At 45.1% G+C, this 17,477-nt stretch overlaps 1 protein-coding gene across 2 annotated transcripts in view; it reads right to left on the minus strand.

Annotated features, from left to right (window-relative positions):
- INTS4 (integrator complex subunit 4) overlaps window positions 1-17,477 on the minus strand; it is a 33,640-nt gene that overhangs the window by 1,264 nt on the left and 14,899 nt on the right. For both annotated transcript variants that reach the window (XM_052669533.1, XM_052669525.1), the window contains exons 12-22: window positions 16,814-16,956; window positions 14,854-14,969; window positions 12,188-12,321; window positions 11,182-11,339; window positions 9,353-9,446; window positions 7,404-7,484; window positions 5,000-5,130; window positions 4,444-4,503; window positions 2,594-2,753; window positions 2,136-2,279; window positions 1,291-1,411 (exon numbers count right to left, since the gene is read on the minus strand). In XM_052669533.1, coding sequence (XP_052525493.1) covers window positions 1,291-1,411; window positions 2,136-2,279; window positions 2,594-2,753; window positions 4,444-4,503; window positions 5,000-5,130; window positions 7,404-7,484; window positions 9,353-9,446; window positions 11,182-11,339; window positions 12,188-12,321; window positions 14,854-14,969; window positions 16,814-16,956 — 1,342 coding nt within the window. The remainder of the gene's footprint in view (window positions 1-1,290; window positions 1,412-2,135; window positions 2,280-2,593; window positions 2,754-4,443; window positions 4,504-4,999; window positions 5,131-7,403; window positions 7,485-9,352; window positions 9,447-11,181; window positions 11,340-12,187; window positions 12,322-14,853; window positions 14,970-16,813; window positions 16,957-17,477) is intronic.

Genomic DNA, 17,477 nt, shown 5'->3' on the forward strand with positions numbered 1-17,477 from the left:
TGTTTGGATGTCCTCCATTGTAAGCCCATACTGTCCTCTATGGTCTTAATGAATTTTTTTTTCATGCATTGAGGTAATTTGCCCACTTTGTCAACTGACCCTGTCCTCTCAGCCCCTCCCAGCTTGATTTCCTCACCACCTGTGAAATGCCTAAGCACCAATGTCAAAGTTCTTAACTCAAATAACTGCTAAGGGAACAGAACAGAATCCCATAGGTCCCCATTTGAAGTGCCCTTCCAGCACACACTGCAAAAGCAGAAATAAGGAACCAAGTTCAGCTCCTGCTGTGTTGGCAGAACCAACTTTTAAATCCTGATACTCCTGACAATTCCATTTTTCTTCTCCAGAAATGAAAGACAAGCAAGGTGAACGAACGCACCGTGGAGGTGCTACGTAAAATGGAGCAACTGAAAGGGAACATGGCACTGAAAAAAAAACCCACTAATTAAAAATATAAATCACCAAGTCCTATTAAACAGGAGAAAGTGCTCAAAAAAATATATACCCTATACTTGAATTATGTGAAGGGTTTAAAAGAAAACGGGAGAAAGGCAGCTGCAAAAAACATATTTGCTTTTGTTGTCTGAAGCCCCCAAGCCAATTACTGCAGCGGTTTCATTGAGAAGTGGGAATGCCATCTATGACTGAACGTGGATGTGGGAGTCACCAGAGATACAGGGTGTTTTTTAGGACGTTCAAAGGGTGAAAGTTTAATTAACAGTGAAATTATGCTGTTGAGTACACACAGTTCCAAAGGTTCTCTGCTGTGCTCAAATACCTGTCAGATCCAAAACAATGAATGACAATGAATCAGTTCATTAGGACTCCTTGCCTTTAAATGAGGATGCAGACCTGGCTCCTACAATGAATCCTGCTCTGCACAGCTATGGGTAACACGCTCCATTTAAAAGCTCCCAATGCTGGAAGACTGCATGTGCAGCCCCTGGTGCACAGCAAGGGCCTTCTCTTTAGGACAGCAGCCCCTCTGTCACCTGCAGGACCCCATATCCTATCAAACAAGATGTCCCTGCAGATACAGGTGCCCCTGTTCACTGCAGGGCAGTTGGACTAGATGACCTTTAAGGGTCCCTTCCAACTCAAAGGTCCTCTGGTAAGATGCAACTGCTCAGAGGCTGTAAGAACAGAAACCTGAGCGATGCTACACCCCCTGTAATGCCCCATGGTCCTCAAGCTCCCAAGGCTGTGGGCACACAAGAGATGGGAATCACACACTCCCATCATTCAAATATGTAGCAACACAATCCCATGAACTCGTATTGATAACATTACCTGTCCAGGCTGTGTGTGAGAGGTAGACCTGAGTTATCAATCTGTGCCTTCCAGGACCAGGATTTCTGAAGTCAGCTGGCTTAGGATGGATTAACTGCGCTTGCCCATCCGGATACAACACCTATCAAAAAATAAATAACAAAAACAGATGTATGACAACTGGACTGGGCTTTTGTACAACGTACAGAACTCTTGGGCTCTTTGTTCAAGGTCTGAAGGCAGAAGCTGTGCTTTAGCTCAGAACCAGGAGCTCAGTTGATCTAGATTTAAAGAACACATGATTCTGTGTTGGCCATTTAAACCCATGGCATGCAGGAGAAGGTATCACCTTCTTCCTCTACACTGTCAAGCTTCTAGTTTCTCTGCTGAGCAGTGCATCTGCATATTTACTTGAATCACACCATACCCTTCTTAGCTGCAGCTTAGTTGACGGTAATGATTCAACAGCAGGAAGAAAACTGAGTGTTAAATATGGAGAGCCAAAGGCACACCAACTTCTGTGGTATTCAGAACACCTCCTTTTGCTCCTCTTCCCAATATACAAGCTGGTGGAAGTTCACCCCCATGTCTGTCCATAGTGTGCTGGGCACACATGTGAAAGCAGTGTAGCACACACGGAGCACAGAATGCTTTCAAAGGGCTCAGCTCAAACTCCCAAGAGCAACAGAAGTGAGCCCAAGGCACTATATGCAATACAGTTTTACATGTGAGGTTACACCACAGAAGTCCAAGAGTGTTAAGGAGTACAACTGTTTGCAACCAGGAAGTATTGACATCCTCATGTCCTCATGAAAACTCCCCCCAAAACAAAATCTTGTCTGCAATTTTGTCAACCGGCTGCGTACCTGAACTTTAACAGTTCCTTGGGGATCCTGCACGTGTTCCAGGGTTGCATCCACATCCAATGCCACCACTAACCCTGATGTAAACCTCAGAGGATTGTCTGATTCACCAGTCGGCTCAATGATGTTTGCACTAGCTCTGTGGAGCTGGAAGAGGCAGAATTGTTGGTGAAAATAAAGGAGAGGAAAAAGGAAAAGGAAAAAAAAAAAAAGAAAAAAGAATCACTGTTGTTCTTAACAGAGGAACTATGCATGAGCTTTACATCACTTGACATGCTGCCAAGAATTAACATCTTGAATTTTAGCCATAATCCCGGAGATGATTGGTGAGGAGAAGCGATCGTGTGAAGAACCAACATCTGCAACTGAGCAGAAAAGCTGCAGCATAAAAGCTTTGTGGTCCGTCACGAACTACGTGGCAGCCAAAGACAGTCTGCAAAGCTCCTGCATTCCAAACTGACCTGCTCTGGAAGAGGAAGGTGGAGGAAGGTACTTTGTCGCAGCGTCGTTTGAAGAATCTTGACCACTTCTGAAGGCTTGGATGTCACCAGTCTGGGCATTAAGTCCAGCAGCTTATCTACGAAACTGCCCTGCATTTGTGGGAGCTCAGAGATGAAACATCTGTATTTTAAAAAAAATAATTAAAAAAAAAAAAAAATGAAGTACTTATTTCAGCATTTTCAGTGGTCTCATTATCTTTAGCCAAGCTGATCTTTATGGTTAGTTACAATGACAACATTAGATATGGAGATTCCACTTCCGATGCACTCTCATATTAAAATAATTTTGGCTACTTATTTTCGAGTTGTCAACACCAAGGGCTTTGGAGGACACATCTCTTAGGTCCTGCCTCAATACAGAGCCCAGCAGGGAAGATTTATAGAACGAGCTAGAAATGTTGAGGTAAATAAAAGCCTACAAAAACACTCATGGCAGCTCAGTGCTGTAAGGATTTATCTATATGAGACTGCATGTGCAGCTGTAACACTGTTTTGATAGCAAGAATGCTAACTGAATGAAGTGACAGGTCACAGGCAATTCCAGCACTCAGCACTCAATCCCTGCATCTCAAGAAATAAACACAGTCAGGTGAAAGTGCTGCTCCTATTACTGCTGCCTTGTAAACTTCTGAGATCAGTACATCTCAGGAAAGACACTCATCCTTTATGCTGGGCACTTTCATCCTGCTAACCCAACAGCTGACTCGTTGCAGAATGTAACCGCCACGTGAACTCTCTGACCTCCCTGGAGAATGGTTTTGCTCTACCAATATTTGTAAGGGAGTGTTACATCTGTACTGTGAAATTTGAACAGTAAACTAGAATCAGTTTAAAAAAAAAAAAGAAAGCTCTGGAGATGAGGAACAGAAAATAGAATTCGTTTTATATCAAGGGACAAGAGCCTCTCAGATCATCCAGTATTGTTCTTTACATAGAAGCAAAACCGGTCTTCTCCTGTACATCCCCACATGCAGAAAATGCTGTTAGACTGACTCCCTGATGGCTTATTTGTCACTGTCAGCAACATGCCTGCCACATTCAGCAGGACAGCTTTGTAAGCCCAGTAAATGCTTGGTGCGATCGGTGAGAGAAGTGACGTGCACCATTCCTGCAGGTGAGCAGCCTCTTGGGCAATGGGCTCTTCTCTGCTCATTAGGCCCAGCACTGTGCTGTATTTTCACCTCCAGCTGAGTCTAGAAAAGCCTGGGGAGGAATAGTGGACTCGCCCCCTCCTTCCACCCCCCCAAAAAAGGAGTCTCTGGTCCTAAAGCCCTACAAGTGAGATTCTCCAAGATCCAATTAATGCTCTACACAAGTTCAAACTCCCTAAACAGAAGCTTTGGCAAAGGCAGAGGAAAATCAAGTGCTCCTTTCTATGTTCCAAGAGTGTGTAAGCAGCACCGTGCGCCCTTGTGCTTCTGTATTGCCTCTACAGAGGCAGCACATTTCTACTGCTCTGTCATGCGGTGCAGCCAACATCTGTCATGCTGAGGCTGCACAACCTACACAGGGGGATTTTGTGTGTACAGGCATTTCTAGGTGACCTTACAGCTAAGCAACAAGCTCTGCCAACGTTCAGATTCCTGCTTATGGAATTCATCGCTGCTGTAGGGGTTGCATTCCTAAGATAAAGCGATGAGTTTTGCTGATCCTGAGGTCTAATGAGAGGGAAAGAAAGGAAGGAAGTGAGCAGTTCTGCTCCCTGGCTACCAGTGGCATATTCAATACCAGGTTACATGTGGAAGAAATATCATCAGCTTCAATACAAAATACAAAAAAGCACAAAGAGAAGAAGCAATGCTGTTTCTCACCTCTGAAAGGAATCTACTTCCTGAAGGAATTTCTCACACATCCCAAAAAGGGGTTCCACCCTGCAATGAGATAACATTGCTTGATCCAAAAATAAAATAAGAGAACTGGCTCTACAGCCGTAAGCATTTGAGTTTTGAAATTCAGTTCAAGCTCCTAGAAACTGTAAGACCTTAAAGACAATCTGAGACCACAAATGGATTCCCACAGGAGAAAGAAAAAATGAACTGTCATCTTCTCCACACCCATAACCCCCTCCACAATACATCCTTCACATTTGCATCCACAGGCATTAAGTTCCCAGAGCCACTGTTGCAACACAAACTTTCCACCTTTAAAACATAACAGATCTTATGGAACTCTATGACAGCACAGCAAATCGATGCCAACAAACATATTTATGTTCTCCTACGTGCACTGAAGAACGAACTCAACTTCATTCTTCAAATGCTCATCAGCATTTCCATGGCGTTTTAAGTGTCTAATTTAGCCTTGCTGCTTCTTAAAACAAAGCTCAAGGATACAAAGCTTGCAGGTGACCCTTGGCACCACCCTTACCCTCTGGTGGTGCGTGCAGTCACTATGAGCTGTAAAGCTTTTGCTTGCAGTCTCATGTGGTGAATGATGACCACTTGTCTACTTTCCACACCGCTGTACATGAACTCCATTTTGTAAGTTTCTTCCAAGATCTGTCAGACAACACAAACAAACACAACAACAAACCATCAGGCTCAGTTAATTGTTGCCCAAGCACGGTCGCAAGATTCTGCACTTTTTCCTCACGTGAGGAACCATCAATCCATGAGCACCATTCTTGTGATGAACCATTTCATGGTGCGAGGTGGTACTTCATACTAAAAGATATCAAAGAACCAATCTGTGACTCCTAGCCTGAAATCCATCACTCCCTCTCTTGGCAACACATCCTGTGATGTTGTATTTTACATTTCTGGGCTGGAGCTCTCGCCAGCTCCTGCTGGTTGCACTGGAATACAAAGCAAGCAGCACAGCAGAGCAGCCCCAGTGGCTCTGCTCAGGTTCAGTTTCAGAGCCAGACTGAACAGAAACAACTTCACATTCAACAACACTTCACGTGCTGCAGCTAGAAATGGGAACCATCACAAGGTAAGCATCCTCTTGTGTTGTTTTTGACACAGTTAAAAGCTTAGACAGCATGCTGTGGCTTTACTGAACACCACTGCATTCAGTGTAACCACACAGAAGCAAGGACTTTATTAAATAAAGATCCCCTCACCTTGCTTGATGGAAAGTGATCTACATTCACAATCAAAACAGATAAACCTTCCCAGGGGGGCTCACACACTACTAAGAAGGGCACCCAAGAAAGACAGTTCAATTAGAGATTTAAGAAGCTGATAGGCTTTTGTATCTACTCATCTCCGAGGACAATTGTCAACAGCAGAGAAGGGTTTGATGCACAGCAGTAGCTGCATCTTAATACATTTTAATTAACTGGAGGATCAAAATGTCAGCGTGGCTTCCCAGCAGACCCACAAACTTGCTTTTACCCTAAATCCAGATTATTTAAAGCTTGCTTTCTCATTTCTTTATTTAAAAAAATAGTTTCACTTTGGTTTTTTTCCAGGATCAGCCAATCAAATGCTAGAGAATAAGAATAACCTGGATTGCGTGGAACTTCTGGAGCTCATTTACCACAGCCCCCTCCTCAAGGCAGGTCTGATTAGCCCAGTTACCCAGAGCCATGTGTTCTGTGAACACTTCCAAGATGAAGATTCCCCACTAACAGTCTGGGAAATCCATTGCAGCGCCTCACGACAGTCACGGCAGTTTTTGCTACCTTACATCTACTCAGAATTTCTCATATTCCAACTTGTATCCATTGTGCTTCTCGTCCCACGGCAGCACATCTCAGAAGAGTCCTTGTTGGTGCGATCCATATCCTCAGATAAGGCAGTGGTGTAGAGCAGTAAATCAGCCTTGAACCTTCCCCAGGCTGAATGAGCCCAGATCCCTCAACTTCTCCTTGCAGGAAAACTGCTCCACTCCTCAGCCACCTTAAGGCCCCCTGCTCAACTCGCTGCAGTTTGGCATTACCTTCCTTGGATGGAGATGAGCACACATCACCGCTGCAGATGTGATCTCCTCACAACCAAGTAGAGGGGACAGATCACTTTCCCAGATCTGCTGAATAAGGCATGCTCTGACAGTCCAGGATGCAGTTGGCCTTCCTTACTGCTTCAACTCGTTGCACACCAGGACTCCCATGCTGCTGTCATGAGGCTGCTGTCATCCCATTTCTTCAGTCTGCTCCAGATCCCTTTGAACAGCAGCCTTGCCCTCCAAGCATACAGACCAGCTCCTCAACTCAGTTTTATCCACAGGGTTGTGGAGGGTACTCTGGACTTTGTGCCAGTATTTGCAATGCTTTAAGCCAGGCAGTCTGGCCAATTTTCCATCCACATTATCATCCATTTATTGATGTGGAATCTTGCCATTTTGGTAATAAGTAATGGGAGACTGTGTTAAAGGGTTTGAGAAAGTCAGGCTTTGTGACATCCAATATCTAATGTCTGCAGCACCAGTGCCATCACTGTGGAAAGCAGTAAGGTTGGTCAGGCATAATTCACCCTTCAAAATGCATTTCAGCTGATCCCAATCACCTTCCTGACTTTCATTTGCTCACAAACGGCTTCTAAGAGGACTCACTCCATGGAGTTCCCCAGAGGCCAACAGTCCACTGTTCTCCAATCTTCTTTCTCATTACTCTGGAAGATACGTGGCATGTTTGCTTTTTTCCTGCGGTCCTAAATCTCCTTCAATTGCTATTTCATTTGATCTTTTGAAACTGAAAGAAATTACTTCACTTTGGGGAACTAGGATTTACTTGGACAGGCTACAGCATAAGGTCAGAAACACTTTAGTACTGCAAGGCCATGGAGGCTGGAATCCAAGGACTCGCCTTCAGGTGCTTCAGCCTCACCTGTTTTGCTGCAGCAGATGCCAACGCATTCTGTTTCAGGTACAAAGGAGCTGCCACGTTCCACAGCTTCTCCTGCAAGGCCTACAGAAGAAAACCATTAAAAAAAAAAAAAAAGGGATGACAAATAATCATTTCAGTCTGAGCACTGTAACACTGTGCGAGATAAACAGCGCTTGGGGGCATGCTCTGTCTCTGCTATATGCCAACAAGCTGTCAGAGAGCAGGCTAAAGGTTTCTTCTTGCTTTTAAACACAGTATGGGAAACCACAGCTTCCAAACTACACACTTCTGTATAAACACCCACATTAAAAAAATCCTACACAGAGTTGGGAATAGCATTAACCAAACTACGAATGAGAGACTGGCTAAGCTGCAAATTCTTCAGTATTTAAAGATAATATGCAGTCACTGATCAGAGAAATTATAACCCATTATCACCTTCTTGAGACTAAGAGCAGGGCATCCTCAGACTGCACCCCTGGAACTGGAATACTGGAAACAATAACTGTCCTCAGAAACACACCCACACAGCCAGTATTCCTCAGCCTTCCTGTTGACAGCTCCCACTCCCTGCTCCCCCAGAAAGACCCTGAAGTTACTGAGTGCAACAAAGCTGCTGGTATTTGTACAAAAGAAACCCTATTTGCTCTTTGGTTTATGTTAAGAAAGGATTAAGAAAGCTTGACTGGAAAGAAATCTACTGAGAAGGGCGTTCTGGCATTGGTGTTCTCTCTGTCATACTGAAATTTCTCACTCTGTGGCATTAAAACTCACTTCTAATTTCAGCCACATTACTTGCTCTGTGTCACCCATGTATTTATTGACTGCTCTGCAGCTCAAGCAAGGAATGTTTGGAGCAGTGTTCACCCACTTCTCCCAAACAGAACACTCATCTTTGCCAGAAACACAAACGTTCACGTTCTCTTAGCTAAGGCAGGATGGCTCAGTCCAGTCAAGCCCTGGAGAAAGGCAACAAAGCCGCTTCCAAATGCCAGCCCTCTGCATGGACTGCACATTCTGTGTTGACAAATCTCTGCATTTCATAGAATCAGAGACCAGCATGGGTTGGAAGGGACCTTAAAGACCATGCAGTTCAAGCTCCCGTGATGGGCACTGACACCTCCTGCTGCATCAAGATACTCAAAGCCTACAACAGCTCTCTAAAATACTTTTTCTGGGTTATAAATGTATTCTGAGGATTTGAGGGCTGCTGTAACACATCCCAACTACAGTTACACATTCAGCTAAGAAACTCAAATCACTTTTGGTTTTACACAACAAAGCTTTTACCTTATTTCTCTTGGAAACTCATTTGTGAGGTCCTGCTTTATCTACCTGCAGGTTACATTCAAACACCTTAAGAGTATAAGGAAACTCAGGTAAATTGCCAGCTTATAGCTCAAGAAGGAAAACAAAACAAAAATCAAGTTTATGCTTCAGCAAGGAGCTGACTTTGAAGAGGGCTACTGTCACAGTATCAAAATAACCACTTCACCTGCTTATACAAAGCAGACAAGTGGTTTCAACACTGCAAAGCATAGCTGATATTTCCCTCACTCAAGTCTAAAGAATGGCACTGGCACAGGTGCCAAAAATGCTGTTTACAAAACACACTCTGCAGAAACTCCACCTTCAGGGGCAGTTTTACCAAAAGCATTTTGGTGGTCACCAGCAGAGAGAAAAGCACTCTCTCAACGTGAAAGGTTGCAGAGCGGTTCTCCACACTGTGACTGTCAGAAAATAAACTCTGCACTGGCACAGGAATGCAATGGTGCATTCAGAAATGAAGTTACTTTATCAATTCTCTGCCCCAGAAGTGAAGCAGGTGCCCCAGAAATCCACCAAATCTGCACTTTCACCAGGGATCAGCTCTCAGCTGATCACCACAACAGTGTGCAGCTGACTGGGACGTTCTGAAGCACAGCCCACGGCACCCTGCTGAATCAGACCTTGGTGAGGAGCAGCTGACACTGAAGGTACGTCGCAGTGAAATCCGCCATCCCTGCCAGCTCTGACTGCAGCTCCCCAAGCCTCTGAAGATCACTGAAATAAACAACAGAGGGAAAAAAAGCGTTGAGACAGCAAGTAGGTTAATCTAAATGCGCTCAGAATGCAGTGACAGCAATGCTGAGGCCAGCCATTCCCACATCTTGTTTTTCCTTACCCCTGGTACCAGCACCAGAAAAAGTAGGAAAGCATGCACTACAAAACAGCTTGCACCCTGGGAATTGGCAGCTCCTTTTTTCTTAGAGGCTGACACAAGCGCAGCAGTGGAAGCAGTAAGCCTGTCAACCCACACTGCTCTGCAGCCCTGTGGGAACCAAACAGGGCAGCAGTTCCAGATTTAACTTAAAAAAAACCCTCCAGGTTTCTACAGCAGCCAATGACCCATTTGTGTTCCGCTGCTGGGAAATCCAACTACTCGTATTGGGAAAGGTTGATTGGAACATGGTGGGCTCATGCAATCAAGCATGTTTGAGGTATGGCCTTTCAGTACCCAAAGGGAGCCTATAAACACAAGGGGAGCCAACTCTTTGAAAGGGCAGATAACTGCAGGACAAGGGGAAATGGTTTGAAGTTGAAGGAGGGAAGATTTAGGTTGAATGTCAGGGGGAAATTCTTTATTTTGAGAGTGGTGAGGTGCTGGAACAGCTGCCCAGAGAGGCTGTGATGCCCCATCCCTGAAGGTATTCCAGGCCAGACTGGATGGAGCCTGGCCTAGGACTAAATGTGAAGTTGGTGGCCCTGCATATGGCAGGGGGTTGGAGCTTCATGGAGCTTGAGGTCCCTTCCAACCAGGGCCATTCTGTGACTCTGTGATAGCTGCCACTGTAAGACAACCTTAAACCTGAGGAACAGCTACTCGATGGGCTGCTGTGTGTGGACAGGCTCCTTGGTGCTTAATTCCCACACCTCACAACAGGGAACAAAAACAATTCACACCAGCTCCAAAGCACCACTCTCCTGTGCAGTACACAGCTGTGCACGTGGCCATCTCAGACAGGACTGCTGTGAAGAAACAAAGGCACTCACAGCCTCTCAGGTGCCCAGAGTTTCGCTATGCCTGTCAGATTCTGGATGCTCTGCCAAGTTAAAAGCGTTTTGTGCACTGGATGCTGTGAGATGATGTTCTGGGCTGTGCACCGTAGCTCTAAAGCAGCTGAGGATAAAGCACGTTGTTTTCATGGTCAGGATTTCTACTGCAGGTGGGTGTGAAAGCAGTTTACAGCTACACATATAAAAAAGGTGGCAATGTAGGGAAAAAGGGAAAAGCCTTTTCGGAATTTCGTGTTCCAAATAAGGGATCTGAGCCTGTTTTTCTGGCTTTCAAAAATAACTCTCTCATCCCCTCTGCAATGATCCTTTTCAAGTGTTTTGTTTGTCTAAATCAGCTGAGATAAATGGAAAAGGCAGAATAGGCCTCTCATGTATGCAACAGCAGCATGCAATAATACTGTGTATTTCAGGAAAATCTCTGAATTCCTAACTCATGAAGAATATCCAACCCCTTTATAAGCAGGACTGATGAAAGGAACCCAGCAAGGCAGCAGAAGCAGCTTCTCTCCCATGCAATCAGAGGCCATGGAGCCTGGAAACCGGTAGACCAAGGGGGGAAAAACCCTTTTCTCCATCCAAAACAAAAAGCCCTGTGTGCACACGATACAAATAATCTGACCAAAATGAGAGATGTACAGGAACAGGACTGAGAATGACACCGATCTTCAGAACTGACTTCAGAGAAGCTGCAAATCCTGACTCCTCTGATGAGCAGCCTTACCGAATGGTGAACTCCAGCAGCTCCTGGATGCCCTGCGGGTCGAGGTGCTGGAGGTTGTACACCCTGTCCAGGCTCTGGTGCAAGAACTGCTGGGAAGGGTCCTCATGTGGTGCAATGCTGGGAGAGATGGGGGAGGAGACCAGCTTCCTACCTGGCAGCTAAGCGTAGACAAACATGAGACAAGAGACAAGTCTACCATCAGTAACAGCACTGCAAAACGCTGCTGTGTTATTTAACAGCTACCAACTGAGATCTCCGACTTTATTTCTCAAATTCAACATTAATGCCAGGGCTTTATTGGTTAATACTCTCTATTTAAAACCCACTCATAGCTAGAGATCTTGAGATTAAATGTCAGTGTGCCTTTGAGCATCCTCCTCACCTACGAAACAGTGGAATCAGAGGAAGACCACATGCAATCAAGTTTATGAACTGCACTAAGACTTACAACTGCCTTCAGTCCCACCTGTACTTCCATGCAGGAAAAGCATGCTCTAAAGGAGCACGGAAAGCACCACTGCCACTAATAAACTGTTTAGGTGAGATCTAAGTCAAATCATAGAACCCTTGGAGTTGGAAGGGACCTCTGAAGGCCGTCTAGTCCAACTCCCCTGCAATGAACAGCGACACCACAGCTAGATTTGTAATATGTTCAATGCTGTGAATTGTTAAGCATGCTACATGTTGTAACATCGACAAAGGCTGAGCTCCCCTTCCCCATGCAGTGACAGCTCCTGGGAATCCTGCCTCCCAGCACTCTTTTCTAACCAGCAGAGCATGTGCTATTCCAGCTCGAGAGCAGTAACATTTTTCTTCAACAAAATATCACAAAATCCATATCGTAACAATCTAATATTTGGCTCTCCCCACCTAAGGTATGTTTCAATATTCACTCACTGGTGCTGAGAGGAAAAAGAAATCCAGAATCAAATCGTTACCCGTTGGCAGACATGGAAGAAACCAACAATACTCCCAACAAAGCAAAAGCCTTGGTGGTTCAACTTACTCGTAGTGGAGGGACCAGATGAGAGAGGCTGTCACGAAGATAGGCGTAATGTCTGAACGTGTGATCAGAAAACAGCGCTGGCATTGTTGGGCAACTTTTAGCAGCATTGAAAATCAGAACCAGAACAGCAATGTCTATTGAAACGGATTGTCAAAGAAAAATAAACAATGACCAGAAGAGTTCTTTGGGGATGGCGAGGCCAATAGCAATAACTCAACAACCCTTTCTTTGCTTACTAAGTTCTTTACTGCTGGAGAATGCTGAACAAAACCCAAGGAGGCAGCTGTCTGAGCAGATGCAGCTGAAGTACAGAGTGCAAACACTACAGGCAGGGCCATATTGGAGAAGGGCTGCTACTGCCAACGGGGGATGGCTCAGAGGCAACACACAGGATAGGAGCCAAGGATCATAAATGCACAACTCAATAGGTGGAGCTTTCCCTGAGGCTCACGCTGTGCTTACCAGTTTGGCACCCAAACACTAAAATTAAACGTTTGCCTCTGAGGTTTTGAAAATCGCTGCAATTCCTCCCATGCGAACACCCTGAAAAGCATCATAGATTCACAGAATCATTTGAGTTGGAAGGGTGTTTGAAGGTCACCTAGTTCAGCTCCCCTGCAGTGAACAGGAACATCTACAGCTCTGTCAGGTTGCTCAGAGCCCAGTCTAGCCTGGCCAGCAGAATTACAGTGAACCAAAGGAACACCATAGGACAAAGATTCTGGAATAGGAAAACCTTTTTCATGGTCTGAGAGCCACAGAAATACAGAGGGCAGCCAAAGGCTTCAATCAACAGGTCCAAAGGCTGGGATATTCACCTGCAACAGCGTGCCCCAAAACATAAGATCTCTAGCAGGAGTAAAAAGATTCCAATGCAAAGCAGCCAAAGTCAGGGCACTTGCCTGCGTGGAGAAGAAATAGGTTCAGATGCACTCCTAAGCACAGCAGAGATGTGAATGAAATTTCTCATCTCCTGAATATATTCTCTATCTGTGAGCTACCAAGCATAAAGACTTCAACTTGCCAAACAGTTCCTCTCCTTCACCCAAAATCCCTTCCAGGTTTTCAGCTAAAGTGATTCAACTTCACTGTTGATTAAGATTTGCTGGCCACTTGGAATCTAAAATCCTCACATTTTTAACTACCAGTTCCTTCACTGAAGGCCTTCCTTGTCGTTTCTGGCTCTCAGCCTGGCTTCCCAGAACACCTCTCCATAAAACATGGTAGTGAGTTACCTCCAGAACATTTCTAAACTAACATCCCCTGGATTCGAGCAGAGAGGTGGTGGAGTCTCCATCCCTGGAGGTGTTCAAGAGCTGCAAAGATGTGGCCCAAAGGGTGACAGTGGGGATGGATTGATGATTGGACGAGATGACCGCAGAGATCCTTCCTAACCTCAACCACGCTATGATTTTAAGGTGCACTGAGGTAAACTAGAGCTTTTCACCCCCCAAATTCCTTAAATTCCTAGGACAGATGTATGACACAGCTATCCGAATAAAGATTAACTTCCTCTCCACCTGATCCCAGCCCTTGTCAATTCTCACAAGCTATTCATTTGATCTGTTAGCTGGTGGCCTCCAAATGGAGAGAAAAACAAGGAGCAGCGTGGCAGTTCAAACGAGCTGTTCCCATCTAACATCTCTCAGCATGCACCATAAATAACAGCACGTTCTGCAGCTGCACAGAAAGAAAGTGAGGAGAATGAACAATAGAAAAATGGTATTTCACATTTCTGACGCATCTTCCATTGTTAAGAGTAACAGTACAAAAATCACAGTGTGCACTCGGAAGCACTGAATTTAACATAAGGATTTTGGATTGACTTAATTCAGAAAGCCAAGTTCATAGCATTATGGGAATTCAGCCACTGCTACACTAAGTGACAGTGCTGTTCTATAAGCTGTACAACAGGCAGAGGAGTAGAAGTTTCACCAACAAGCAAACAAAACAGAAAACCACTCTTATTTAAAAGCAAAAGCATCTCCCAAATTAGTGCAAGCTAATTTTCCCATCAAAGGGCTCATCTGCAAAACCTCAACCTTGAGACATTGCTGGATAACCAGATCATTCACACAGCATGAAAAAGCTAAATTACACCACTCTGGTATTTACCAAGATTGTTCCAGATGATAAAATGGCCTGGCTTGCAAAGGAGCACAGTGCTCATCCAGTTCCAACCCCTGCTGTGTGCAGGGCCACCAGACCAGGCTGCCCAGAGCCACATCCAGCCTGGCCTTGAATGCCTGCAGGGATGGGGCATCCACAGCCTCCTTGGGCAACCTGTTCCAGTGCCTCACCACCCTCTGGCTGAAAAACTTCCTCCTAATATCTAACCTAAACCTCCCTTATCTCAGTTTAAAACCATTCCCATTTGTCCTACCACTGTCTACCCTTGAAAACAGCCGTTCCCCCTCCTGTTTATAAGCTCCCTTCGAATATTGGAAGGCCACAATGAGGTCACCCAGAGCCTTCTCTTCTCCAAGCTAAACAAGCCCAGTTCCCTCAACCTTCCTTGCTGACAGTGAGTCCATTGCTTGCTGAGTCACAAAGGGACAGCTACAGGACCGTGCTAGTTTGAAACAGCTTAACAAATTCAAGCACTGGGAAAACACCACTAAATGTTTGACTGTGAAACAGATCAGCTGCCTTCTTCACAAGGATACAAGCTGGATCATCCATGTCTGGTTCTGGAGTGTCAAAGAACGGGTGCGTGCTCAGCAGCTCCGGGACCAGAGGGAGCACCAGAGTGGGATGCCTGCTCCCCAGGAACTTTAAACACCTGTAAACACATGGACCAAAATATTTCTTAGTAAACACATACACTGCAAAATACAACATTTTAAAGCATTACTGTTTTGTATTACAGTGGAACTTTGATGAGTTGGTCAGCACCAGAATCCTACTGCTCAAGACTACGTGCAAACTCATGGCAACTCTGCCTCTTCAGGATAAAATCTGTTCACTTAAGCTATCCAAGAGACAGTTAACATCTGCAGGCACACAACCTAAGGAAAACTTGCAAGTTAAATGCTAACAAGCACATATATTTTTTTGTTCAGAAAAGCTAGAAGTGTGAGGAGGTAAAAGGACAACTAAACAAGATCCAGAAATCCAAACTCCAACAGCACTGTAAGAGTACACTAGAAGAAAAAGACCAAAAAAAAAAAAGAGCTTCCAATAATAACCAAAAATTCCATCTCAAACCACGCGTGTGGAAGCATTGCTTCCTTTGTTGCCTCCATTAAACAACCCAAAACCCCCAAAACGTTCATTATTTTCACTCACAGATGAGAAGAATCCCTCCAAGAGCACAATACCCTTAGCCAGCCCACTTCTCACAATCAGTACAAGCAACTGCTAGAGAATATTGCCACGTCATGGAGCACAAAACATTAGTTACGTGGAATAGATGATGTTTCCTACTAAAGGTTGGAAGAACCTTTTCTGGAAACTCTGAGAATGCTTTGCTTTCAATAAGGTTTTCCTTCCATGGTCATCAGTTCTGAATGACCACCAGCAATATTGGCAAGCAAGAACAGTACAGTGTCTCTATGTCAGTCAGGAACACATACAATCTATGTACACACCTGCTATTCCAAGTATTTCCAGAATAATAATAATACAGAGTAACTGTCTGCATGAGGAGCTAAAAGATTTGATTTAGTGGCTTGTGGTAGCAATGGTAACAGAAGGATGGTTGGACTAAGTGATCTTATAGGTCCTTTCCAACCTTGTGATTCTATGATTCTAACAGAATAACCTTAGTGCTGCTACCTCCTTAGCTAGTTCAGTGTTTGGTTAATCACAGAATGGCCAGGATTGGAAGGGACCTCAAGCTCCATGAAGTACCAACCCCACTGCCACATGCAGGGCCACCAACCTCCACATTTAGTCCTAGACCAGGCTGCCCAGGGCCCCATCCAACCTGGCCTTGAACACCTCCAGGGATGGATGGGGCATCCACAGCCTCTCTGGGCAGCTGTTTGAGCACCTCACCACTCCTTCTGTAAAGAATTTCCCCCTGACATCCAACCTCAATCTTCCCTCCTTCAACTTCAGACCATTTCCCCTTGTCCTGCTGTTATCAACCCTCCCAAAGAGTTGGTTCCCCTCCTGTTTGTAGGCTCCCTTTAGGCACTGAAAGGCTGCAGTGAGGTCACTCCACAGCCTTCTCTTTTCCAGGCTGAATGAGCCCAGCTCCCTCAGCCTGTCTTCTGTCTTCATAGGGGAGGTGCTCCAGCCTTCCAATCCTCTTTGCCGCTCTCCTCTGGACCCTCTCCAACAGCTCCCTGTCTCTCTTGTACTGGGGGCTGCAGACCTGGGCACAGTACTCCAGATGGGGCCTCACAAGAGCAGAGTAGAGGGGGACAATCACCTCCCTGTCCCTGCTGGTCACCCCTCTTTGATGGAGCCCAGGATACCATTTGCTTTCCAAGCTGCAAGAACACACTGCTGGCTCACATTCCATTTTTCACCATTTCACCATTTTCATCAGGACCCCCAGGTCCTTCTCTGCAGGGCTGCTCTCAAGGATTGCTCCTTCCAGTCTGTATAGCATTAATGCCCCACTTTATAACAAAGCAGAAAAGCAAGCAGACACACGAGGACATTGATCACGCTCACTTCCATATGGATTCTCTGTCTGTGGGATACTTGGTTAGGTTTTTCAGCAGCTCCACCAGTGCAAGATGGATGCCTTCTTTAGTTGAGACGTTGGTGCAACACAACAGCTCGTGAAGAGCTTCTCGAATGTCCCTTGAAGAATCCTAAAAAATAAAAGCAAGAACCCTCAAATCAGAGCCTCTGAATGCTCAGAGAGAGAGAAGCCTGGGTATATACTTATTTTAAAGGCAGGAGATCCTGTTCCTTGGCTGAATTCATCCTAGAGGCATCAGTGAGCAGTAAGAGAATAGAAAGAACTTGACCCAACTATTTGTTTATAGGTGTACAATAAAAAAAACGTGTAACAAGCTACAAGTCTCGCCATCAGCTTTGATATGACAACATGGGATCTTTAATGCATCACTTCTGAAGCCACACTGCACCTACGCTGAACTTCAGGCCAGTGATATTGCAGAGAGAAGCTTATGCAGCCTTCAAGCCGTATTTCTGGAAGCAGCGTGGCTGAACTCCAGCTTCATTACTTGCCTCCTGCCAAATACCACCTTGCAGTTCCAAATTAATACAATAGACTTCCTTGCTGTCATTTTTGTGGCACTGGCGGACAGAATGTGAAAATTTGACAGGATACAAGTCTGAGACGCATTTCAATAGAGGATTTTTTTAA

This window comes from Tympanuchus pallidicinctus, unplaced genomic scaffold, assembly GCF_026119805.1.
Source record: "Tympanuchus pallidicinctus isolate F22 unplaced genomic scaffold, pur_lepc_1.0 scaffold11, whole genome shotgun sequence".
Classification (NCBI taxonomy): Eukaryota; Metazoa; Chordata; class Aves; order Galliformes; family Phasianidae; genus Tympanuchus; species Tympanuchus pallidicinctus.